Source organism: Castor canadensis, chromosome 12 (genome assembly GCF_047511655.1).
Source record: "Castor canadensis chromosome 12, mCasCan1.hap1v2, whole genome shotgun sequence".
Lineage (NCBI taxonomy): Eukaryota > Metazoa > Chordata > Mammalia > Rodentia > Castoridae > Castor > Castor canadensis.
In genome coordinates, this window is record NC_133397.1 from 123323439 (window position 1) to 123351068 (window position 27630).

A 27630-nucleotide genomic window follows, 5' to 3' on the forward strand; every position below is an offset into this window, starting at 1 on the left:
CACCTTGGATTTTGACACATGCTACAAAATAAAAATGCAGTACACCACAGTGTTTATGGTGGTTATGTGTTAAAATGGCAATATTGGAGGTGTATTAGGCTAAATACAATGTATTATTCAAACTAATTTTACCTGCTTTTTGAAGTTTCTTTTGAGGGGGGCGGTTAATAGGTGCTGGGGTTTGAACTCGTTGCTTTGCACCTGCTGGGCAGATACTCTGCCACTTGAGCCATGCCCCCAGCCCTTTCTAAAGTTTTCAAATACGGCTTGTAGAGAATTTGAAACAACATCCATCCAAGGCTCACATTTGTGGCGTGCAGTTTTATTTTTATTGGGCAGCATGGTTCCAGTGTTAAAACCTCAGCTCTTCTTCATTACAGTGTTTTGTCGTCACAGTTAATCTTCTTAAAACACAGTGTCAGCCTTTCGATCTTCTTGTTCACAAACCTTTTAGATATTCCTGTCCACGATCGCAGGGATTAGCAAATAGAGCCTGTTGGCGTAATGGCCCACTGTAAGTGAAATTTTATTGAAACACAACCGTGCTTATGGACTTACAATAGTCCATAACTGCTTTTGCCCAACAGTAAAACTGAGTAATTATGCTGTTTTTTGTTTGTTTGTTTGTTTGTTTTGAGGGGGTCAAGATTGGGATGTAGCTCAGTGATCTCTGTGGTAGAGGACACATTCATCCTCAGCTCCGCCAATAAAAAAAAAAGAGAGAGAAATGAGTAAGTATGACAGAGACTCTGTAGCATGCAGAGTCTAGAGTATTTACTCTTTGGCCATTTAGAATTATTTGCTGACCCCTGACTCACAGGAAGAGCAACCTAGATTCTTTAGTTAAGAATTCAAGGCATGTTCTGTTCAACAAATATTTGTAAATTGCCCACTGTGTACCAGGAACTGTCCTTGGTGCTCAAGATATGAAACTCTCTTTCCTTTGTGTCCCTCCCCTCAACCCAAACAAAAGCATTTATCATTGTGTTCCTCTAGGAACGCATAGTGTAATAGGGGATATATAAAGATTTCCCTTGGAAAAGCAGCAGGGCACAGGTTAAGAGTTCAGGCTCTGGAGCTAGATTGCTCGGGCTTAAATTCCAGTTCTGCCACTTATCAACTGTTTGATCTTGCACAGTTTATTATTTCTTCTTTTGTGAGTGTCTTTGGTGGAGAGGTTGTTTATGTTGGTGTTGTGGATTGAACCGAGGCCTCTGCATATGCTGAACACATACTCTGTGGCTGAGCTGCATCCCACACCTCATCTTGTACAACTTAAGTTTCTGTGCCTTAACTTAAATGCATGACAATGCCAGTACCTACCTCATGGGGTCACTGTGAGGATGAAATGCAGTAATACCCGTGGTGTGCTTAGAAAAGTGCCTGGAGCATAATAAGCGTTGGTTACCTTTAGCTATTACACAGTGGTTAATGCATAAAGTAACAAATACAGTGAGGTCATAGAGAAGGAAATTCAGTTGAGAACAGTGGTAATGATGGGAAACTCGGAAGATCAGTGTTGTAGAGTTTTGAAGCCTGTGATTTACCAGCCTGCTTTTTCAGTTTCGTTTCTAAGCTCTTTCCACATTAGTCACACAAGAATGCCTGCTATCTAAATGGGACCTCATAAAACTAAAAAGCTTCTGTTCATCAAAAGAAATGGTCTCTAAACTGAAGAGAACACCCACAGAGTGGGAGAAAATATTTGCCAATTATACATCAGACAAAGGACTGATAACCAGAATATACAGGGAACTTAAAAAACTAAATTCTCCCAAAACTAATGAACCAATAAAGAAATGGGCAAGTGAACTAAACAGAACTTTCGCAAAAGAAGAAATTCAAATGGCCAGAAAACACATGAAAAAATGCTCACCATCTCTAGCAATAAAGGAAATGCAAATTAAAACCACGCTGATTCCACCTCACCCCTGTTAGAATAGCCATCATCAGCAACACCACCAACAAGAGGTGTTGGCGAGGATGCGGGGAAAAAGGAACCCTCTTACACTGTTGGTGGGAATGTAGACTAGTACAACCACTCTGGAAAAAAATTTGGAGGCTATTTAAAAAGCTGGACATCGATCTACCATTTGATCCAGCAATACCACTCTTGGGGATATACCCAAAAGACTGTTACTCCAGAGGCACCTGCACATCCATGTTTATTGCGGCACTATTCACAATAGCCAAGTTATGGAAACAGCCAAGATGCCCCAGCACTGACGAATGGATTAAGAAAATGTGGTATCTATACACAATGGAATTTTATGCAGCCATGAAGAAGAACGAAATGTTATCATTCGCTGGTAAATGGATGGAATTGGAGAACATCATTCTGAGTGAGGTTAGCCTGGCTCAAAAGACCAAAAATCGTATGTTCTCCCTCATATGTGGACATTAGATCAAGGGCAAACACAACAAGGGGATTGGACTATGAGCACATGATAAAAGCGAGAGCACACAAGGGAGGGGTGAGGATAGGTAAGACACCTAAAAAACTAGCTAGCATTTGTTGCCCTTAATGCAGAGAAACTAAAGCAGATACCTTAAAGCAACTGAGGCCAATAGGAAAAGGGGACCAGGAACTAGAGAAAAGGTTAGATCAAAAAGAATTAACCTAGAAGGTAACACCCACGCACAGGAAATCAATGTGAGTCAATGCCCTGTATAGCTATCCTTATCTCAACCAGCAAAACCCCTTGTTCCTTCCTATTATTGCTTATACTCTCTCTACAACAAAATTAGAGATAAGGGCAAAATAGTTTCTGCTGGGTATTGAGGGGGGGAGCAGGAGGGGGTAGAGTGGGTGGTAAGGAAGGGGGTGGGGGCAGGGGGGAGAAATGAACCAAGCCTTGTATGCACATATGAATAATAAAAGAAAAATGAAAAAAAAAAAAAAAAGAATGCCTGCTATCCTCTGAATGTGTCCAATACTCTCTTTGTCCCATACCTTTGCTCCTGCTGTACCTGCCTCAAATGCCTTGCCTTTCATAACTTCTGAGGTGTGGCTTAAATCCCTTTACTATAAGGACCTTTCAAAGTTGGCTAAGTTGAAATTAATTGCCTTTATTTATTTATTAGGTAGCATGGTATAGGAAAGAGATTTGATTTGTTTTTTAAGATAGCACTGGTGTTTGAGCTCAGGGCCTCATGTTTACTAGATAGGTACTGTACCACTTGAGCCATCCCTCTAGACTGAAATATCTGAGTTCTAATTTAGGCTTTGCACTGTGCCTCAGGTTCTTCCTCTGTAAAAGTGATAACAGTTACTTTAGGTTTTTGTTGGTAAATAAGATGATACCTGTATGTGACAGGTACCCAGTAATGCAGGTACTCAGTAGGCGTAAATAACTCTTTCTTTCCCTCTCGCCAGTCCCTAAATACAATCAGAAGTAAATCTAGGAAAGAGTCACTGAATCCGACCTCAGTTTTGAGGACCTGGACCATGTTTATTTCTGTTGGTTTCCCTAGCACCCAGCATTATACCTGGCTCAGAATAGCTTTTATTTGTTTGAATTGAGAGTTTAAGGACACAGCTACTGAGAAATAGCAATTGGGCTAGAAAGCAGTTGTGCTAATGTTGAATGTTTAAGATGCTCTTTGTTTAAGAACACCTGACCAAATCCAAGTGACCCAGGGGTGTTGTGCAGATTTGTATAATGCTCAAAATGTGACGCTTGCTGAGAGGAGAAGTGCTGTCTTTGCCTAATTTGTTCTGTATTGCTCTGTGTCATTAACTGTTACGAGAAAATACAATGTGTAATTTCAGATGTTATACCGCCTCTGAGGTCACATTTTTCTCTGAAATGTTTCTGGGGGTGTTTTTGGAATAAACATTGGGAATATGTTTAATTTATGGACTTTCTATTTTCTTCCCAACATCTAATACATTTGGGCATTTTGAATGTATGCAATGATATCATTAATACGATTGGCAAATTGTAGTATCATAACTTTGAGAATTATGTAAAGGATATTTTATTAAATAGATGCTTCTTCAGTTTATTATTATTACTTTTACAAATTCACAAAGTATGAAAGGACTTCTCAAACTGTAAAATACTACAAAAAGTTAGGTGTAAATTGTAGTATCATGTCACTATGGCAATGTGATAAAAAAAAAAAAAACCTTAAATAAGATGGAAACCAAACATAATGACACTGTAGAGCTAAAAAGACCCTCACAGGACCATCTAGTTGAATCACTTATCTTACAAATTACAGAACTGGGATATTCTTTTTCTCAATAATGTGTAAGTGCAATTAGAGTTATACTCCAACCTCTTTCACATACGGTGTTCCAGATACCAGAAAAATAGGAACAACACTTTCTCTTGTTTTAAAAATAAGTCTTCGAAGAACACCCACAGAGTGGGAGAAAATATTTGCCAGCTACACATCAGACAAAGGACTGATAACCAAAATATATAGGGAACTTAAAAAACTAAATTCTCCCAAAACTAATGAACCAATAAAGAAATGGGCAAGTGAACTAAACAGAACTTTCTCAAAAGAAATTCAAATGGCCAGGAAACACATGAAAAAATGCTCACCATCTTTAGCAATAAAGGAAATGCAAATTAAAACTACGCTAAGACTCCACCTCACCCCTGTTAGAATAGCCATCATCAGCAACACCACCAACGACAGGTGTTGGCGAGGATGCAGGGGAAAAAGGAACCCTCTTACACTGTTGGTGGAAATGTAGACTTGTACAACCACTCTGGAAAAAAATTTGGAGGCTACTTAAAAAGCTAGACATTTATCTACCATTTGATCCAGCAATACCACTCTTGGGGATATACCCAAAAGACTGTGACACAGGTTACTCCAGAGGCACCTGCACACCCATGTTTATTGCAGCACTATTCACAATAGCCAAGTTATGGAAACAGCCAAGATGCCCCACCACTGACAAATGGATTAAGAAAATGTGGTATCTATACACAATGGAATTTTATGCAGCCATTAAGAAGAACTAAATGTTATCATTTGCTGGTAAATGGATGGAATTGGAGAACATCATTCTGAGTGAGGTTAGCCTGGCCCAAAAGACCAAAAATCGTATGTTCTCCCTCATATGTGGACATTAGATCAAGGGCAAACACAACAAGGGGATTGGACTATGAGCACATGATAAAAGCGAGAGCACACAAGGAAGGAGTGAGGATAGGTAAGACACCTAAAAAACTAGCTAGCATTTGTTGCCCTTAACGCAGAGAAACTAAAGCAGATACCTTAAAAGCAACTGAGGCCAATAGGAAAAGGGAAACAGGTACTAGAGAAAAGGTTAGATCAAAAAGAATTAACCTAGAAGGTAACACCCACGCACAGGAAATCAATGTGAGTCAATGCCCTGTATGGCTATCCTTATCTCAACCAGCAAAAACCCTTGTCCCTTCCTGTTATTGCTTATACTCTCTCTACAACAAAATTAGAAATAAGGGCAAAATAGTTTCTGCTGGGTATTTGGGGCGGGGAGAGGGAGGGGGCAGAATGGGTGGTAAGGGAGGGGGTGGGGGCAGGGGGGAGAAATGAACCAAGCCTTGTATGCACATATGAATAATAAAAGAAAAAGGAAAAATAAATAAAAATAAGTCTTCGTGGGTTGGGGGTATAAGAGCACTTGCCTGGCATGCTTGAGGCCCTGGGTTTCATCCCCAGTGCCAAAAACCAAACCGAAACAAAAACTCTCCTCTTTGTGCTGTAGCTCAGTGCTGCTCTTCCATTTCAGATAACAGAAACAAGTTGGAGTAACATTTAACTTCTTCATATAAACTAAGATTGAGCACCCAATTATATGTTCAGTAAGAATTGTAACTAAAATGTCCCATGTTAATGCAACATAAAATTATTAGTCTGAGCTTTAAGAAAGAGCCAGACAGTTGAATGTTGGTCAATTATTTCTAGGTTTTTCCGTCAGTAGTCAATTGCTGTGTCTATAGTTTTTATTTCTGTAGTAGATAAGTAGTAGAACATGGAAATGGTTTAAACAAAATCTCTAGAAGAATAACTTAAAATTGAACAAACTTTAATCCCCCTCACACACACACATTCAGAGAAAAGCCATTTTTCCCAAATTTTAGCAAGGATGTATTTTAGTAAAATAGGATAAAGTAGGAAGAAATAGGAAAGGGAGAGAGACATATCCTACCTCCCATACGGAAAATGGGAGTGAAGACTGACCATTGTCACTGAGCCTAGCAGGAATTTGAAAGCCAGTCCCCTGTAACTGTTTTTACTAGTTTTTCCCTCATTTTCATAGTGTTAGAAATATCTTTAAGATATTGGGTGTCACGAGAGATGACACACTCAGAGGTCAGCAGGCAAGGCAAAATTTACTTCTGCAGAAGGGTGCTCCACAAATAAAAAACAAGGACACCCCGCGGGGAATCTGCTGGGGTTTTAGCTCTCATACAATGCTGCCCCTCCCCTGAATTGGACAGGTTTTGTGTTCACAGTCCACGCACGGTTGGCTAATTGGAAAGGGGACATTGGGAGGGGGCTTTGAAGTCAAAGAAATTTCAAAGCTCAGAGAAGCAATAAGTGTTTTAGGTTACCAGCTCCAGAACCAGGGCATCTACGGAATTTGTCTGGCTGAGCATAGCAGTCCTTTGTTCTTAATAGAAACTTTTGTCACTTTAAGCAATGTCCATGAAGTGAGCGTATAGGAAGCGAGTTAGTGACAATAACACTTGTAACACAGTGGTTATTGATTAAATTCGTTGACAGAAAAGAACCAACCTCGGCTCTCACAATAAACATTTTTTTCTTAATTTGGTTATTGTGTGTGACTACTTTCATGTGTATGTCTGCTCAGTACTGGACTCTGTATGACACAGCATAGAACATGGAATGCAGTGCCCAACCTAAACTTCAATCCAGTGTGCTTTCTAAGAGTCTGTCATCAGCTAGAGAATACCTGTGGAAAGTCTTGGGACATAAGACTGAAAACTTCTCTTAGTTCCCGTGGTAGTGAAGCTCACTGCACATGACTGGCTCTGATAGTTGGACATGTCTTTTCTTACAGGAGAGTAAGTGTTAGAGTGAGCATTGAGCTACAGTCGGTTTCTAATCCAGTTCACAGAAAGGTTGGTGTTTATTTCTTTTTTGAAACATCATTTTTGTGTATTATAGGTAATTCTTTTATTTTTTAAAAAAAGTTACACCCATCTTTAAATTTTGGGTCATTTTGTAATTGTTGCAGTCTAGCATAGTAAAATCTCCTGAGACAACTAAAAGATAATTATACCATATATTTCTAAATCATACAAGAAAAACTAGGGGTTGGAGTAGCAGTCTCCCGGGGTTTGTCTAGATCATTTAAAAGTTAGTACAGTGTGTATTGATGCTTTAAAGAACCGTCCTTTCCTGGTGTAAATGTGAGAAAGCAGAATGACCTGAAGTACAATAGGAAGAAACAGTCTTGAATGTTTTACTTACCTTTTGAAGAGACGCATTTAGATCATCAATGTGATCTTCAAAAGTAGGAATCATTAACAGAGCTAAGGATACAACTCAGGGAGTTGAGAAATACAGCATCTATGTTCTCTTTGCTAGACTTCCCTGAACATCTCAAGGATGTACTAGTATTAGTGGTAGCGTCACATTTTTTTTCTTTCAATAGCATCTTAAAGTGAATTTCAAGAAGTATTTAAATGGAAGCTGCTTAACAACAGGGCATTCTGAGGCAGAGCAAATACCCAAATTGCTATTTTCATAGTGTGGAGGTTATATATTATATTACTTATTATTATTTATGCCTGCCATACGTCTTCATTTTCTAGACTTCTAATGAATGGCTTAGGTTTTTCTAGTACCATAGGAGTTTTATTTCAAACTTATTCTTAACCTGGGTGCTTCATTCTTTATTAGTCCTCCCTTACCCTGTAGCTGTTTTCCTCACACCAGGGTTCTTTGGAGTATGTAATTTTGGTGTGCTTTTCTGCCAGCTTTAGCTCCTGTGATGATCTATCACACCATAAGTTTAACAACCTAGAAAATAGTCTTTATGAAAGGAGCCCACTTCATTAGGAAAATGAAAACAGATGGACCTCCCCGTCAGTAGCCACCTGGAATAGGAGAGACTATGTCCTTACAAGAAGCCTTGGCAACGTGTCACCTGATACTCTTCTACCTGAGACAAATGCTCTGTCCTTTGTAGGGTGGATGATTCTCAGTTCTGCTAATAAATTTGCTGCATTTGAAATGCCATACCAGTTAACTTTGGGGAAACTGAAAATACAAAATTTTCCTATATCTCTGATAAAATTTAGTTAACTTCTTCAGACCCTACATGGCTGTCACAGAGCATATTGTATACTCCTGTTTAAAAGTCTGAATCTCTAAAAACTGACAAAAAAATAAGCAGCCCAGAAACCAAAGCTATCTGAATTGTAACTGTGATGTGTTGATGTTATCAGATCATTTTACTTTCAGGAAAGAGGAGGATCTGTTGAAAACATTAAAAACAATCTTTCTTTTAGGATTTAGTTATCCGTCTGACTGATGATACAGATCCATTTTTTCTGTATAACCTTGTTATATCTGAGGATGACTTTCAAAGGTAATTGATTGTTTTTGGTGGGGAGGAGGTGGGCCTTAGACTAAGTTGCTTAAGATTATGAATGTATTTGTAACCATTCTCTTTGAAAGACATTTACCAGTCATACATATGTATTCAAATTATACATTCCTATTCAGAACATTTAGTTATTGTGAAAATACTGGCTGGTTTGTTCTGTAATTATTTAAGATGTCTTTAAAAAATATTTTATAGATCATATTTCTGCTTAAAATAGCTCAGCAACTTGAAGCTTTTGCTGAATTTTTATTAAGTCTATAAAGTTTCTGTAATCTTTTCAGGGTATTAATTGTAAGTAAAGATAGTAACTCAATTTCTTTTCCTGTCTTTGCTAGTTTAAAATTCCAGCAAGGTCTTCTGGTAGACTTCTTAGCTTTCCCACAGAAGTTTATAGACCTCCTTCAGCAGTGCACTCAGGAGCAAGCCAAAGAAATCCCAAGGTAAGCTGCACAGGAGCACTGCATTACTAAGCTTCTTTCAAGACAGACTCTTCCTTGAAAGCTAGTGGGTGGCAAGATATTTTCCATGTATTATAAGTACTCTGGTTTACTTTAAAAACTGTGGTTAGGGCTCTGTTAAATCTCAGATTTTAAGGAATCTTGATTAAAATCAGAAATACTTAAGGACTGGAGTTGTGACACCAATGGTAGAACACTTACCTAGCAAGCACAAGGCCCTGAGTTCAAATCCTAGTATGGGAGGTGGGGGAGCTTAATTTTTATGTTTTGACAAAGCTACTAAAGTTATTTGAATTATCTTATAGCATCAAGTATTTGTTTTGTCATGATCTTGGAAAAGGGAAGAATAAGATTTTGATGTGGTCCTAATGCTGATCCTTAGAAAGTTTAGCATCAGAGCTGGAGGGCAGCTAAATGGCATAGTGCTCCCTTAGCATGCACAAGGCCTGCGTTCCATCCCAAGCACTGCAAAAAATAAAATCTCCATCAACCTTTTATTGTTTTAATCAACTCATGATTATTACTTGAATCCGTTATTTCATTCGGAGATGCAAAATGAGGCTTTTGTACATCTGTCATTCTTTCCATGTTTATTAGGCATAATTCTATAAAGAAGTTCCTGATCAGTTAAGGCTCTTTGATGCTATGAAAGTTCACATGGAAAGGATAAATGCTTAATTCTTACTTTGAAATTGTCGGTTTTGAGAGTAAGGAGCTGGTACTCTGGGTAGCCAGTGGTGTTGAGTGAATCTCTGTTGTTAGTTTTTCCTGTCTATTTCCTTGTCTTTCCCATTATGAACTTAAGGACTTTCATGGATGCCCTCGTTCAGTCACCTCCCCGACAATTACTTTTTACATTCGGAGTCCTTTCACATCACCCTGGGACTTCTGTGTGCTCCTTCCCTGGTCTTTCTACGTGGAGGAGCTGGTGATGCACTGGCAGACTTTCATGGTCTCATAAGTGTATTACAATGTGACTTTTCTTTTCAAAGGTTTTTGCTACAGTTAGTTTCTCCAGCAGCTATTTTGGATAACTCACCTGCATTTTTAAATGTGGTAGAGACAAATCCTTTTAAGCATCTTACCCACCTATCACTAAAACTTATACCTGGAAATGATGTAGAGATAAAGAAATTTCTAGCCGTCTGTTTGAAATGTAGCAAGGTAAGATTTTTAAATTTAAATTACTCTTTTAAACTAAGTACCAGAGTATTTTGATAAGTGACTGAACAGCTCAATGTTGCTTTTATTTCTGTAATAAACTTATAGTTTTCCATTTAGTCACAGTGTAAGTATAGAATACAAGTATAGAACTGGACCAGGAAGTGACAAACCCAGGTCTTGGGGTTTTTACTAATCACTGTGACCTTACACAGGTTACCTAAACTCTTGTGTCATAATTCCATCAGCTGCCATCTATGTTTGGAAATACCTACCCTATCTAGCCATCTTGAATGACACAAAATACGTGAATGTGCCTTGAATACTGCAAAGGGCTACAGGGCCGTTGATGCAAGGGGACAACATAGTGTTGCCACTTGAGTTTGGGAGGGCTGTTGTGTTTGTTTTTTAATTTTTTGGTGGTACTGGGGTTTGAACTTAGGGCCTCACACTTGCTAGGTAGGCGCTCTACCACTTGAGCCACGCCTCCAGCCCTTTTTTGCTTTTTTAGTTATTTTTCAAGTAGGGTCTTGTGTTTTTGCACAAGGCTGGCCTCAGACCAGCTTCCCATGTGTATTGAGATGGGAGTCTCACTAACTTTTTGCCCAGACTTGTCTGGAACCATGATCTTCCTGATCTCTCCCTCACAAGTAACTAGGATTTCAGGTAAGAGCCACTGTACCTGGCTGCTACTCAAGAACTTTTAGAAAGTGTTTTCAGTTGAATGGTATAGATGAGTGCATCTCAGACATGAATAGCAAACGGGTCATCTGGGGATCTCAAGCTGGTGCAGTGGCTCAAATGGTGGAGCACCTACCTGTCTGGCAAGTGTGAGGTACTGAGTTCACGCCCCGGTACTGCAGGGCGGGGGTGGGGGAGGGATGTAGGTACTGAGCTCTTGCATGTCTTAAACAAACTTTGGGATGGTGCTGATGCTTTATTTTGGTACATGTTGAGTAGCTTGGCTACAGATGATTGCATTAAATTGTAAACTGCATAATTTTATTTTTACTAATAGGAAGAAAAATTATTATTGACGCAATCACTAGATGATGTTACTAGGCAACTGAACGTTACACAAAAGGTAATTCCAGTTTCATATTGTCCTTGCAAGTTATCCAGACATTCATTCTGAATTGCTTCTTGAATTGCATTTAAACTTTTGTGTATTTTTCTTTCAAATAATGTTAACACTGGTCTACCAGATTGTGCTTGGCAAGCACAAGGTCCTGAGTTCAAACTCTAGTACCACAAGAAACAACGAAAAGGATGCTGTTTAATTTCCCCTTGTTTTTGCTACCCTTTCCCTAACAGTTAATTACATTAATCTGATGCTTTCTTTTTTTTTAAAGACATTTAATTTCACTCAAACATATCTGTCACTTCCTATTAATGACACAATTTCTATAAGTTTTCATTAAAGGAATCAATATTTAGTATCTATCACATGTTCTTTCTCTTCTTCCCTTTTAGTCATCTCATTCCTCTGGCTTAAAATGGCTTTTTCAGTTCCCTGTATTCTAAACCTTTCCCTTCTTTTCTTCTGTTATGACCAGAATTAATTCCTGATGAATTTACCATGAGGTCAGTGATAGCTACTGCATTTTTGCCTCTTGTCCTTGAAATTGAGGACGAGATTGTGTGGTAAGCTGCATGGCTTCAGGCAGAAAATACTCTTGCACAACATGGCTCTCGTGGGTTTTATGTGTAAGAAGTGAACTGTTCCTTATGCCTGGCTTGCTCCACCCGCCTGGACTGTTTTACTTCTTAATGCCAGAGGAGAGGATTTGGTGATGAAGAGTTAGATGTAACTAAAAGCTTAAAGATAGTTTAAGCCTGACCTGTGGACCATTTTAAGTCTACAATTGCTTTTGTTCTAATCTTCTTTTTGTGGTATTAGGGCTTGAACTCAAGGCCTTGCACTTGCGAGGCAGTTGCTCTACCACTTGAGCTACTCAGCCAGTTTGTTCTAATCTTGATTACCTCTAATTTAAAATTTTTGAATATGTGTTGAAAAGCTGAAATTTCATTTTCTTTAATATTCTTGTAAGTATTGCCACGTTCTAATCAGAAGTGTAACATACTCAGGAGGCGATCTTAACATTTTGTACTCTAATACAGACATTATCAGAAAAAATGCAGGAATTAGACAGGCTGCGCAATGAGTGGGCATCCCACACAGCCTCCTTGACAAACAAGCATTCTCAGGAGCTGACAGCTGAGAAGGAAAAAGCCTTACAGGTGAGAAAATTGAAGGTAACTGGGAAAATAGGGGTTTATTGCTGTTGCCTGTTTTGTTAATTACAAAAGTAATAAATGTTTGTTTTAAAATTTTCTAATGTTAGAGAAGTATATAAAATAAAAATTAAGCATGTACCTTTCAGTCTTATTATCCATATACAAACTAAAGACTTTGATATGGCTTTCCAAATTTTTCCCTATGTTTAATAATATGTAATTATAAATATATGTGTATATATTTATAGCAACGTGCATTATGATTGTGTGTATTAGCACATAGCTTTTGGTTTTATGCTATTCCAGTGAGTCTTACTGGATATTTCTATTTAACTTATTTCCACTTAACATATTACTGGATATAGTAATTACAATTTTTTTCACTTAACATGTCATTTTGTATCAGTACAGACCTTTCTTTTTAGTGGCTACATAGTAGTCATCATTTGGGTGTGATTTAAATTACTTAATTACTGTATTAAACTGGTGGGTGTTGAGATGCTTCCATTTATCGTAAGCAGAAGGCATGGAATATAAAATATAGATGGTTACTGCAAATTACCACCCAAAAGGGTGACACCAAACAATCTGAAAGATAGTGACTGCCCTCCCTGTGCTCCTGACGTCGCCTAGCCTGGCCTTCTGATTAGCCTTCTCAGTGTTTGCCGCCTGACACGTTTTCGTGGATATTTCTTAGATTCCCAGTAAAGCCAAGCATGTTCTAATGTGACTTTTGACCGTTTTTACTTTCTTGGATTACTTTGTAATATCTTTCATTCCTTTTTGCTATGTAGTTACCATTCTCTACTTTCAGTATAATTTCTTACCTCCTGTATTGTAGTTTCTTTAATACTAATTTTTAAGTGCATTTTACTAGATAGTTGCTCTTCAGGCTACAACTGGATAATTTTTTTATATGTAGCTTTCCTCAAGTTAAGATTTAGAATATTGTACCACCCTTGTAGGTTCCCTTCTGTGCCTTCCCAGTCTATGTAATACTTTACAGGCGGTTATCACCCTTCCACTTTTATCAGTATCAATCAGCCTTGCCTGTTATTGAACTTCACATAAACTGAAGCATAGAATGTTTGTATTTATTTATGTATATCTTCCCTCACTTGGCATAAATATCTCTGAGATTCAGTTATGTTCTTGTGTGTTTCTTTTTATGTTATCATATAGACTCTCATGTCTTTTTCTTAATTGGCATTTGATTATTTGTGGTCTTTTGCTATTGTAAATTTAGCCGGAATGAGTATCCTTGAACGTCTCTTTTTGTAGAGGCATGCACTCATTTCTCGTGGGTATGGTTTAGGATTGAACTGGCTGAGTTGTAGTACAAGCGTATGTTTAGATTTTGTGGAAACTGCCAGTGTTCCAGAGTGGGTTTACGCTGGCGTTCTCTAGGAGTAGTAGTGCCTCATGCGTGTGAGCACTGCTGCAGCACACTGGCCACTTGATTATTCTTCTGTGCAGCGCCCATTCAAGTCATTAGTTCAATATTAAGTTGACCCGTTTGTATTTTTCTTAACGATTTGTAGGAATTATTTGTATATTCTAGACATGAGTCCTTTATCAGCCCTCAGTATCTGCTGGGAATTGGTTCCAGGGACCTTCCACACCCTCAGTCCCCAGGACACCAAAATCCACAGACGCTCAGGTCCCTCATATAAAATGGCATAGTATTTGCTTTTAACCTGTGCACACCTTTTCCTTACATAGTTTTACACACAAACACTTAATACTGTGTAAGTGGTAAGTGAATAGTTGTTACACTCTGCTGTTTTGGGAGTAATGACAAGAAAATGTCTATACATGTTATAATACAGAAACAACTACAATAGGCCTAACTACATGGTGCAGGAATAAGATGGGGAGACTAAGGATATGTGAACTAGCAGAGAGAAGGTTATAGCTGTGTGTGCCAACACATGACTTCATGTAGATTTGCTTAGTGCTTGGCACATGGCACATTCAAGTTTTGCTTTTTGAAATATTACAGAATTTACAAACAATGTTTTAATCCACTGTTAGAAACTAATGTTACCCCTGCTGACTGAAGTATTTTCTGTCTGTGGTTTCCTTTGCATTTCTTAATAGTATAAAGTAAGGACACTTTGCCATATTATTGGTAGCATCTTGTCGCAGCCTGTCACTTGGTTTTTCAGCAGGTTTCTGCCATATACAGCCCTTTTTACTTGAATGTCACCAGATCTGTCAGTCATTCCCTTTTAGCTTACGGTTTTATTCCATGTTTCAAAAGCCTTTATTACTTGAGGATTATGAAAAATATTCTCTATTAGTCTAGAGTTTTTATAATTGCCTTTTATATGTAGCTGGAGTGAGCTTTCTCTTGCTCCTGGTTATTACTGAACCTAACCAGGGCTAACTGGGGGCAACCGGAGATGCAACATAGACAGAAAGTGGGATCAGGTATTTTGGGAGCTCGGGTGGAGATGCACAACCCTCATTGCTTTCTCTATCTTCATTCTTTAAGGCCTTACTCCTTTACAGTTCTTTAAAACTTTGCTTCTGAAGTCTTCTTTAAAACCTTGCTTATAACCTCTTTCCTTAGACTCGCTGTGTCCCATGTTTTCTCTTAGCTGTTTTTTAGCATAATTGCCCTGGCCTGCATGGGTATGCTGCGTGAACCTGACTGAGAGTGACGGGGAGTGAGAAATAAGACGCACACAGACATAAAGACATAAAACAGAAAAGCTGGGGACGGGAGGGTTGCACGTTCCTGATGGGAAATGTGAGTGCCTACCTGAGTCAGAGTGTTTATTAGGACAGTACAAGGAAAAGAGTCGGGTAAAAATCAAGATTTAACAATTCTTGATGCAAGGTGAAGGGAATGAGGTTTTGGTGGGCTAATTTTCCTCAGGCTACAGAAGCTTAATTACAACACATCAGTACTGGAACCATCAAAGCACGCAGGACACCTTATCTAAGGTATTGATTAATCTGGCATCAGGGAGTCTCCTAACAGTTCTGGTACTTTATCTAGTTTTGCATCAGGGGGCTGGTGTGCGGACACAGCAGGTTGTATTCTTTAAGGAGATGTGAGAACAAAGGTCAAGACACCAGGTACTGGGAAAATTATGGTAGAAGAGGCTGTGCAAACTCCTACATGGAGAGGCTGTGCAAACTCCATTATATCCCAGTCCAGGGTCATGCCTGGTCCCCAACATCTCTCCTACTCTATTTCTTAAAAGCTCCCGATGTATTTCTATGTCTAATCTGAGGAGTCACCTTTTGGTCTTTCGAGTTCTGACTGAAAGTAAGCAAAAACAACAAATCATTAGTAACGCAATGCCAATGAAATACCAAAAAGAATATTTTAGAGTACTAAAAGGGTTAAATCCTTGTAATTCAAGTAATATAGTTTTTGCTATATCTGCAGGAGTAGCCACCTGATCGTGTGCTCGCTGCATGGCTGAAATTTGCTGTCTTAAGGCTGTAGGTTAAAGGAGTCATTGTTGTTTTCCCAGGCTCCCATGACATGTGCTTTAACGAGTTTCCATGGGAAGTCTGTGGCATTGTAGGGTGCCTCAGTGGCACAGATATGGTGGAAGCCTGCACAGCACAGTAAATCTTGATGGAATTTCAGCGTTTGAACTTCATCCCACTTAGCCAGCAAAGCAGCTTCTAGAGAATTTAAGCGGATATCAGTTTTTCATCTATAGCAACTTGTTGGAAGGCATAACTGACCTTTTGTGTTAATGTATTAACATAATGAGCATTTTGAATGCTTTGGGAGAGAGCTACTGCAGCAGTAGCCATGGTGGCAATGGCAGTGATGGCTACCACAATGCCTGCTATCAAGAGCCCTGCAAATCTTTTTCTATTACTAATAATGATTTTATTTCTTTGGCAACCTGTAGTCCTCTATCATGATACCATGGTCCCATGAAATTTGTAGGTACCAAGATACAGGGGCTTTGTTTTACTATAAGTAGGCTGCCATTTATGTAATTGTCCACACATGAAGTTAAGTTGCAATTAGAACAAGAGATATCAAAAATATTCTATTTTCTGTAAATGTTAATTGATCCAGGCAATAGAGCAAAAGGATGTTGAACACAAGCTTGCAATCCTTTAATAACAGAGCTGTCTGAATGGCTAGTTAGACTGGCATTAGCAGTAGCAGCTCCAAGCTGCTCCGAGCTAGTACATTCTGATTGAATGGTTCCTCCGTCTGGTACCACCCAAGGGCTGGTCCAGTACCCCATAATATTAGTTTCAGAAGTTCATTATAAGACCAGTACACAAGCTTGTAGTCTAACATTAATAGGCATTGGAGAAGCAGATATACATTGTTCCCATGAGGCTCCCTTATGGGGGCACCAGGGATTGCACTTGTCATGACAGCGGGGAATGTGAGGCCACTGTGTAGCATTATATGACTCAGTGGCATTAAAGCTGAAAACTTCTAGTTTTTTATCAAGAAACTGAGCGCCATTCCATAACAGAGCACTTTTCCAAATGGGCGTGAGAGGGAGAAAATAAGGCAAATTCCCCAGACAAATGGGTAAAGCAACAGCTTGTCCTGTAAAATTATAATTAGTGAAAGTAGGAACCAGGTGTCCACTGGAGTGACCTCCTACCAGCTCAAGAGTCATTAGTAAAAACTGATATTGGTGGACTTTTCCAGGTAACTGCATGAAGCAGAGGTGGATGAGGCACAAAAGCCCAATGTAGTAAGTTCTGGGCTTCTGCAGCATTTACCTGCTGGCTAATGATGGTAATGATAGCTAGCAGAAGAACAGCAGGAATTTCTTCCTGTCCCCACTCCTTAATGGCATTCTTGTCCATATCCACCAAGCATTTTCTTTGACTCCAAGTTGGGGGAGTAGATCCCCCAGTTGTTTCATGCGTTTGTCAAGGTGATGAAGTTATCTCTTGTAGGACTGGTAAGGGTGGTTCCTTATCGCTTTCAGTGACAGGATCTCCAGTGGTTTGGTTTTTGGTGGGCTTGGGCTCCTCTCCTCCTCCATCAGGTGGAGCTTCTGCATCTGATGGCTGATGGGTGCCAAGCATCTTCATGAACCATGAGGGTACCCAAATTGGGTTTTCTGCATCTTCAGGAAAAACACAAGCATGGCCTCGGCCCCATAACAAGTCTGGGCTAGGGCCTTGCCAGGCACCAGTCATTACATCTTTCCACAATACCTGTGGCAAATGTTGTTTATTACAATGTTCCCAATGTTTTTCAGCTGGAGTAAAGCCAAATTCAGAGCAATTTTAAAAATTTAAAGTAAAAAGAGCTTTGTTGATCTGAGTGGCCAGGTTGCTGTCTCCCCCTTCTTGTCTTTGTAATTGAACTTTTAAAGTTTGGTGAGCTCGTTCCATTATAGCTTGGCCTTGTGGGTTGTAGTATATGCCTGTGGTATGAAGAATTTTGTAGGAGGAACAAAAAGCCTTGAAGGCAGTAGATGTATAGCTTGGACCATTATCAGTTTTAATATGGAGCGGCTTGCCCATCACTGCAAAGGCGGCCAAACAGTGGTCTATGACATGGTGTGTTGCTTCTCCTGATCTTGGAGAGGCAAAAACAAAACCAGAGTATCAATAACAACGTGATAAGGCTGTCATCCAAAAGATGGAATGTGAGTAACATCCATCTGCCATAGTGATAGAGGACGAAGACCATGAGGGTTAATTCCATCACTGGGCACAGGCAAATGAGGAGCACATTTTGAACATGACTTAACAATCTGACGAGCTTGTTCAACCTTAGCCAGGGCCATATGACCCTCTGGTGTAAGATATCTAGGAGAAGATGGTTGAGTGTCTCCCTGTAAAATATTTAAGAGAGGAGACAGTTCACGGGTGGTAAGTTTTAAGGCAGGATGTAGCCAATTTATATCACCTAATAATTTTTGAAAATCATTTAAAGTTTTTAAATTATCTTTGCAGATTTCTGGTTTTGGGGGAGCTGATAGTCTGTCCCTCAATAAACTGTCCCAAATATGAAAAGGGAGATTGCTTTTGTACCTCATCTGGAGCTATAGTAAGGCCCATTTGGCCAAATTATAAACAACAAAAGAAGTTTAGAAGAAGTGGATTTTCCTGGCATCCATTTTTAGTTCTGTCTGGACTATAGATGAGATCCTGACAACTTAAAAATGCTGCAGAATGTCAACAAACAACAGTTAAAGGTTTTGAAAAAAGCCAACAAAAGTAAATATTTAGAAGGCCAAACTCAATTGAAAATAGGTATTGGGTAATTGCAAATGCTCTGAAGAAGGACCCAGACTGAGAATGAAAAGGCTTAGAATAGCCATGGTTAAAATACTGAAAAGTAGTTTGGGAATTGTCAGACATTTAGTTATTTCCATTGGAGACTATACTTTTAAGAAAATAATTATGACTGATAGTATTAAAATAGCAGCACTAATGCTCCTTGTTACAATTAGGAACACGTGGACACAGCTTTTAAAAGTTCAGCATCATTAACTTTAGATCTCTTTAAGTTAGGGAGCCAGTGCCTATGATCCCAAATAGCCTCGTTTTTTGATGTCCAGTCACATCTTATACATATACAGTAACACTTATTTGATTAAAACTAATATAGGTCAGGTTTTAAGTAGCAGGATTGCTCAAATGGCAAGGTTTTTCTGAATGTTACTGATTATTAACAGCACACCTGCCAAAAGTTTTATTAAGCATTTTATATGTCAAAGATTTAAATGCAGTGCATTTGGATAAACAACTTTAGGCTGGTCAGTTAAATGTAATTCTTTTGAATAAAAGAGAGCTTTAGCTCGTCATTTTACATAAACGACACTTTAAACTTTGCAAATGTTTGTACCAATTTCAGATAAAGTATAGGCACAGAACACAGTTATAAGGTGGTTATTTAAGAGACCTTTGCATGAGCAAATATGTTAAATGAACTCTGATTTAGTAGTACTAAAGCTTGACAAGATCAACAGAAGACACAAGTAATTACTTTTAATAAAATCTATCCACATAACAGTTTTCTATAGATGTTACTCAGAGCAGAATAATATTAAGATAGCCTTGTTATTTTATGGACATAGAGAATTAGATTTCAGTTTGATATGACCCCCGAAAATCTTTTAGGCAACTCTTAGATTATAGTCAACTTTATCACACACCGAAGCTTTTTATTATATACTTTTAAATCTTACTCAGACCTTCATATGACATTCTGAATCCTCTGATGGCTTGTCCTTACCCTTCCTCTCCATATTTGAAACAATCTTTAAGACAAACCCTTTTTTACAAAATCCTTTCTCATCTAAAAACCTTCCTTTTTTCCTTTAACTTCCCCCAAAATATACACTCAATACCTATCTATATCCTTTCTGCTTATTCACTTTGTAACTTGTATTTTAAAATAACTTTTATAAGAATTTAAATTTAAATAAAATTGTTTTTTCAGTTAGCCTTATTTTTAAAGACACCTTTTGTTAATAGATATAGTTATAAAAGAATTGAATGTAAATTACACCTATGACAAAATGAAGCAGATTAAGGTTACTGTCCATAAAATAGTGCCTATAATTAGTTAGACCTGATTAACATAGCCTTTAAAAAACTGTTTTTTCTTAAAAGTAACAGCAGAAGAAGAGATAGAACAGAAGTTATTGTATTCTTTACAATAATTTTATTAAAAAATCCTCCTAAAGATGTTTAAATATACACATATGTAAAAAAGATTTTAAATTAGGTATGCCATAAATGTCAATTTAAGTGTGCGTAGATTCAAGAGCTCAATAACATGGAAAAATTAAGTGGCTACAGTACATTGCTAAGTTATTTTTTTTTTAATCTTTAGGAGCAGATTGAGAAGTGTCCCATTCTGTTCTTTTAGGACTCATTTTGGTTAGCTTAACAACTGAGGCAAGAATCAATTTTACAAATAGTGTTTTGAGTCAGTCTCAGGTTTTAGTAAGACTGTTGCCATAGCTATTAGATTTTTGTCTCTAATAAGTTAATCATACAATAGACATACACAAAACTCACACAATGAAACACAAAACAAATACATTAATATACACAAAATTTACACAATGACACAAAACAAATACATTAATTTTGAGTGCACTCTTAGACATCGAAGACTTTAGATTTACCTCTAGTATTAAACATACGTACATAGCGATCTCTTTCTTTAGATCTAGTTTGTCCCATATTTATTACTCCCGACTATATTCAGAATTGCGCTCTCCCCTCCTTATTTTCCTTGTGGACACGTCTTTTGGACACATTCCCTCACCTTGTCCAATGAGTTCTCTTGCAGTCAGGCCCCAAGGTCGGGCACCACTTGCCCCGGCCTGCATGGATATGCTGCGTGAGCCTGTCTAAGAGCAACGGGGAATGAGAAATAAGACGCACACAGACATACAGACATACAACAGAGAAGCTGGGGACGGGAGGGCTGCAAGTTCCCGATGGGAAACGTAAGCTCCTACCTGAGTCAGAGGGTTTATTTTATTAGGACAGTACAAGGAAAAGAGTCAGGTAAAAATCAAGATTTAACAATTCTTGATGCAAGGTGAAAGGAATGAGGTTTGGTGGGCTAATTTTCCTAAGGCTAATGAAGCTTAATTACAACACATCAGTTCTGGAATCATCAATGCACACAGGACACTTTATCTAAGGTATTGATTACTATGGCATCAGGGAGTCTCCTAACAGTTCTGGTACTTTATCTAGTTTTGCATCAGGGGGCTGGTATGCAGACACAGCAGGTTGTATTCTTCAAGGAGATGTGAGAACAAAGGTCAAGACACCAGGTACTGGGACAATTATGGTAGAAGAGGCTGTGCAAACTCCTACATGGGGACATGCCTGGTCCCCAACACATAATCTTTCAAAGTCTTTTCTCCCAGGCTTGCACTGTCTGTTTAGCTTTCTTCACACTTGCAAAGAACAACAGCCATGCCTAAAATCTGCATATGCATAACTCATAAAATCCTGGTCCTTAGACTTGCACTGTTCTCTTTAACTTTTCTTTAGCTTAGCTAAAGCCTATGCATAATGTTCTCTCTTTAGCTTCCTTAAAGTCTGGGCCCTCAGGCTTGCTAGCAATTCCCCTTTAGCAATTCTCCTTCAACAATCTTTTCTCTTTAGCATTTTTTTCCTTTTCAAAAGCCTCCTACACCAAAAAGCCTAAAGCTCCCAAAGCAAAAGCCTGGCGTCTTCCTTCAGTGAGTCTTTTATACCCAGTGGTGGCTGGGTGGCTTCACCCAGGGTGGAGCAGCAGTTCTCTGGAAGGGGCATGACATGGTAACAGGAGAAACCTGTGTTCCTGCTTCTCTAAACATGAGCAACTTAGGAGAAGCAGCTGTTCTGCATCTTCCTCTTTTGTGGCCAGGGCTGTGCCAATCTCCATGTACAGATAAACATCTTAGGAAAAGCAGTTGAGCTGCATCTCGCCTTGCTTTTGTCCAGTTCTCATAGGCTTCTCAGAATCTGCTCTCCACATGTAGCTTTCTAAACTATTTGAAATATATTTTTGCAGAGTACAGTATGCAGAAGATTGGTTTTTTTCCTGCTGGTTTTTGTGGTGCTGACAATGCATCTCTTGAACATGCGAGGCAAGTACTCTACCACTGAGCTTTATGTGCAGCCCTCCCTTGACATGTCATCAGTCATTCCCGTGTCTTGCCCCATGACTTCAATATACTAATCTTCACAGTGTTCATCTAGTGGAAAGATACATCTCTCCATTTAATCAGGAATTGTTTGTTTGAAACAGGCATGCTCCTCCCTTTATCTTTATTTTACATTCTTGTCAAACAGTGGTTTTGCTCTATAAATAGGACCATCCACTCCACTGCCTCCACCACAGTGGTTACTTTTTCTCATTGTTTATTGGGAGTATATATATTAATGTCATACCAGTCACCTTGGTAAATGAACACATTAATTCTAATAGTTTTGAAGTCTATTATCTTCGGGTTTTCAGGTGGATATATAAACTCTGAAAAATAGTTGGATTTTTCTCTCTTGAGATTTTTGTCTCTTTTATATAGAAAAGTAAAAAAGGAATCCTTACTTTTTGGTAAATGACTAAAGTATCTTACCTTTAGATAAGATGTTGACTGTGCATTTGAGAGAAAAGGTTTTCTTCTGTTTCAATTCCTAGAGTTTTACCCCCAAAGAATGTGAAGTCAGGTAGACTGATTTTGGGGGAATCTAACCATGTAATCATGTTATGTTTTCCCCCTTAATCTGGTAATGTAATGAATTATAACTGCAGATTTCCAAATGTGGAACCATCTTTGAATTCACTGAATAATAAATAGTTGTAAAGGTTTTAGGGATTTCCTTTAATTAATTTGCTAATATTTAATTCTCTATGTTTATCTATTTTCATAAGTGGTATTGCTCTGAGAGTGCCCCTTTTCCCCCATATTGTTCATTTATTACAATTATGGGCTATTGCAATTATACTATCATGAAATAAGTGAATATTTTCCCATTTTCTTTACGCTTTGAAATAGTGAAGTAAGAAGCAGTTTTCCTTGAAGGCCTGAAGCAATTAATATTTTTAAATTTTTATTTGCATTTAGATTATGTTGAATTTATTACTGTGCCATAAATTTTTGTTTTCTGTTTCTTCTGGGGTATCTTTTTGCCTTGTGCAGCCTCCTCTTCTGGTTTAAGGAACAGTTTGTGCCTTTTCAGTAAGTAGTATCTCAGAGTGGCAGGAGGGAGCTCAAGTGTGGGTTAATCTGACCACATGAGCTCTATAAGTGTGGCTGCACATCTTGGGTGCGTTGCTCACCCGAGTTTTCAATGACCAAAGAATCTGCACCTAACCCCTTCAGTTCAGCATTGCTCTTTGCATTTTTGAGCATGTGCAGCAAAAGTTTAGCACTGTTCTTGGGCCAGCACCCTCTGTCCAGCCCCACTGTTTATCCTCAGCACACCACCCAACTCCATCCTTGTGACACTAGAAGGACGTATTTTACTTCTTCTTTTTTTTTTTCTTAATGGTACTAGACTTTGAACTCAGGGCCTTGCACTTGCTAGGCAGGTACTCTACCACTAGAGCCATACACTCAGCTCATATTCTTTTCTTTTTTATTTATTCATATGTGCATACAATGTTTGGGTCATTTCTCCCCCCTCCCCCCACCCCCTCCCTTACTACCCATCCCGCCCCCTCCTTCTCTCCCCCACCCCCTCAATACCCGGCAGAAACTATTTTGCCCTTATCTCTAATTTTGTTGAAGAGAGAGTATAAGCAATAATAGGAAGGAACAAGGGTTTTTGCTAGTTGAGCTAAAGATAGCTATATAGGGAGTTGACTCACATTGATTTCCTGTGCATGTGTGTTACCTTCTAGGTAAATTCTTTTTGATCTAACCTTTTCTCTAGTTCCTGGTCCCCTTCTCCTATTGGCCTCAGTTGCTTTTAAGGTATCTGCTTTAGTTTCTCTGCGTTGAGGGCAACAAATGCTAGCTACTTTTTTAGGTGTCTTACCTATCTTTATATCTCCCTTGTGTGCTCTCGCTTTTATCTTGTGATCAATGTCCAATCCCCTTGTTGTGTTTGCCCTTGATCTAATGTCCGCATATGAGGGAGAACATACGATTTTTGGTCTTTTGGGCCAGGCTAACCTCACTCAGAATGATGTTCTCCAGTTCCATCCATTTACCAGCGAATGATAACATTTAGTTCTTCTTCATGGCTGCATAAAATTCCATTGTGTGTAGGTACCATATTTTCTTGATCCATTCATCAGTGGTGGGGCATCTTGGCTGTTTCCATAACTTGGCTATTGTGAATAGTGCTGCAATAAACATGGGTGTGCAGGTGCCTCTGGAGTAACCTGTGTCACATTCTTTTGGGTATATCCCCAAGAGTGGTATTGCTGGATCATATGGTAGATCAATGTTTAGCTTTTTAAGTAGCCTCCAAATATTTTTCCACAGTGGTTGTACTAGTTTACATTCCCACCAACAGTGTAAGAGGGTTCCTTTTTCCCCACATCCTCGCTGTTGTTGTTGGTGGTGTTGCTGATGATGGCTATTCTAACAGGGGTGAGGTGGAATCTTAGTGTGGTTTTAATTTGCATTTCCAATATGGCTAGAGATGGTGAGCATTTTTTCATATGTTTTTTGGCCATTTGAATTTCTTCTTTTGAGAAAGTTCTGGTTAGTTCACTTGCCCATTTCTTTATTGGTTCATTAGTTTTGGGAGAATTTAGTTTTTTAAGTTCCCTGTATATTCTGGTTATCAGTCCTTTGACTGATGTGTAGCTGGCAAATATTTTCTCCCACTCTGTGGGTGTTCTCTTCAGTTTAGAGACCATTTCTTTTGATGAACAGAAGCTTTTTAGTTTTATGAGGTCCCATTTATCTATGCTATCTCTTAGTTGCTGAGCTGCTGGGGTTCCATTGAGAAAGTTGTTGCCTATACCTATTAATTCCAGAGTATTTCCTACTCTTTCTTGTATCAACTTTAGAATTTGTGGTCTGATATTAAGATCCCTGATCCCATTTTGAGTTAATATTGGTAAAGGGTGATATACATGGATCTAGTTTCAGTTTTTTGCAGACTGCTAACCAGTTTTCCCAGCAGTTTTTGTTGAAGAGGCTGTCTTTTCTCCATTGTATATTTTTGACGCCTTTGTCAAAGACAAGTTGGTTATAGTTGTGTGGCTTCATATCTGGGTCCTCTATTCTGTTCCACTGGTCTTCATGTCTGTTTTTGTGCCAGTACCATGCTGTTTTATTGTTACTGCTTTGTAATATAGTTTGAAGTCAGGTATTGTGATACCTCCAGCATTGTTTTTTGACTGAGTATTGCCTTGGCTATCCGTGGTCTCTTGTGTTTCCATATAAATTTCATGGTAGATTTTTCAAACTCTTTAATGAATGTCATTGGAATTTTGATGGGAGTTGCATTAAACATGTAGATTACTTTTGGGAGTATAGACATTTTTACTATGTTGATTCTACCAATCCATGAGCATGGGAGATCTCTCCACTTTCTATAGTCTTCCTCAATCTCTTTCTTCAGAAGTGTATAGTTTTCCTTGTAGAGGTCTTTCACATCTTTTGTTAGGTTTACACCTAGGTATTTGATTTTTTTTGAGGCTATTGTAAATGGAATTGTTTTCATACATTCTTTTTCAGTTCATTATTAGTGTATAGAAATGCTAATGATTTTTCTATGTTGATTTTATATCCTGCTACCTTGCTTATAGCTATTGATGCTGTTTATGTTAGCTCATATTCTTAATTTCTATTTTGTCCTTAATTGTTATTTTGAGAATTGATGGCTTTTCTGTTTTTCAGTATTTTTGAAGAATCAGTTTATTTTTGTTTTTTGGTTTTGGTGGTATTGGGGTCTCTCATTCAGGGCCTTCTTATCCATGCTAGGCATGTGTAACTTTCATAATCAGAAAAATATACTTTATTTTTAAAAGGTTTTAGGATTGACTAGGTTTTTTTTTTAAGGCATTTAGGATATTGTGAAGATAGTGTGATATGATCCAAACAGGCACCAGAGACTGCAGTGTCACAGTCATGGTCACATTTCCTTATTGGTAAAATGTAACTTCTGTGCCTTGCCAGTGTTACAGTTGCACAATATTGCTCACACACACACACACACACACACACACACACACACACACACTGTTAAAGCCAAAGTACTGTGATGCTTAAAGCAAAGCTCAGTGTTCTTATGTACTCGCTCATTCTCACACAGATATGTTCATACTGTATGCAGTATTTTTTATGTTATCATGTATCATTCTTTTCTTAACTTGAAAACCATTACTTCGAAACACTTGTGTTTAAGAGAAATGGAAATTATAAATAGGATTTTGGTGTTAATTGCCTTTATCTGTCTTACTTTCTTCTTCATAAAATCTATAATTAAAAATAAATACCAGGCTGCCTAGAAAGCGTGAGGCCCTGAGTTCAAAACTCATTGCCGCAAGAGAAAAGGAAAAAAAAATAGACACCTTTTCAAAACAGGGAAATGTGGGAATGATAACTTCCATTTTTTGTGTTGAGATCATTCCATATTTATACTTTTGTGCTTTTTCTACATAGGCGCAGGTTCAGTGTCAACAGCAGCATGAACAACAGAAGAAAGATCTAGAGGTCCTGCATCAGCAAAGCATCCACCAGCTGCAGAGCAGACTGTCCGAGGTGGAGGCAGCTAACAAGGAGCTGACTGAAAGAAAGTACAAAGGAGACGCCACTGTTCGAGAGCTTAAAGCAAAGCTCTCTGGTGTTGAAGAGGTGTTGAATGTTGCTTCTCCCCATCCTCATTTTATTCATTCCTTTATTTGTTTGGGGCAGTAGTAAGGTTTGAACTCAAGGCATCACATTTGCTAGGAAAACACTATGACACTTACTTACACCTCCTGCCTCGTGTTTTTGCCAGAGCCAGCCTGAACCCAGATTTTATGTACGTCCTGTGTAGCTGGCATAGGCATGCACCACCCCACCAGCTTGTTGGTTGAGATGGGGTCTTGCTAACTTTCTGCTTGGGCCTCAAACTGTGATCCTCCTGAGTTCTGCCTCCTGGCTAGCTAGAATTATAGGTGTGAGCCACCACACCCAGTCACCTGTCCTAATTTTAAAGAATGCCTTAGTTTGGTTACTTTATTTCAGTTTGGTTACTTTATTACTTGTGTTCCTTTTGATACTCTGCAAAGATCTCTTGATGTTAGAGTAATCATGTCAGATAATGCAAAGAACACTGAGAATACGCAGTTCAATAAGCTAATTCAGAACAGAACTAAGGCAAGTGTGGATATTTTTATTGAATGTATTTTTGTGGCTCTACTGTGGTTTATTCTCAGGTGCTCTGGCACGTGAGCTGCGCCCCAGCACCAGGCCCACGCTTGGCTATTGTTAGTTAAGGGCTTACAGAGCAGTTTACTGGCTCAGACATCAGGTCTCTCAGTGTGTTCTTAGTGCTCGTGTGATGTCTGTGTCTTGGGTGCTCAGTGTGATAGGGCTGGTTCTTCAGGCTGCACAGTAGATCATGTACCTATAAGGAGTGTAGTGTCCAGTGATCACAGTGTAGTGGTCATAGTTATCTTAAATTATAGGTAACACTTACTGAGCCTTTGGTATGTGATAGGCACTGTTTAAGTGCTTTTCATAGATTAACTCAGTTCTTGTAAAAATCTCTTTAAGGTAGGTACTGTTGCCCTCACTTTACAGATGATAAAAC

The 27630-nt window shown here is 38.6% G+C and overlaps 1 protein-coding gene across 2 annotated transcripts in view; it reads left to right on the top strand.

The window, feature by feature from the left end:
• Nucleotides 1-27630, top strand: part of LOC109678084 (spindle assembly abnormal protein 6 homolog) — a 45971-nt gene that overhangs the window by 1306 nt on the left and 17035 nt on the right. Inside the window, exons 2-8 of one of the 2 annotated variants that reach the window (XM_074050904.1) lie at nucleotides 7034-7094; nucleotides 8490-8569; nucleotides 8923-9027; nucleotides 10038-10209; nucleotides 11225-11290; nucleotides 12328-12447; nucleotides 26496-26687. In XM_074050904.1, coding sequence (XP_073907005.1) covers nucleotides 7034-7094; nucleotides 8490-8569; nucleotides 8923-9027; nucleotides 10038-10209; nucleotides 11225-11290; nucleotides 12328-12447; nucleotides 26496-26687 — 796 coding nt within the window. The remainder of the gene's footprint in view (nucleotides 1-7033; nucleotides 7095-8489; nucleotides 8570-8922; nucleotides 9028-10037; nucleotides 10210-11224; nucleotides 11291-12327; nucleotides 12448-26495; nucleotides 26688-27630) is intronic. The other variant, XM_074050905.1, reaches the window with a different exon arrangement.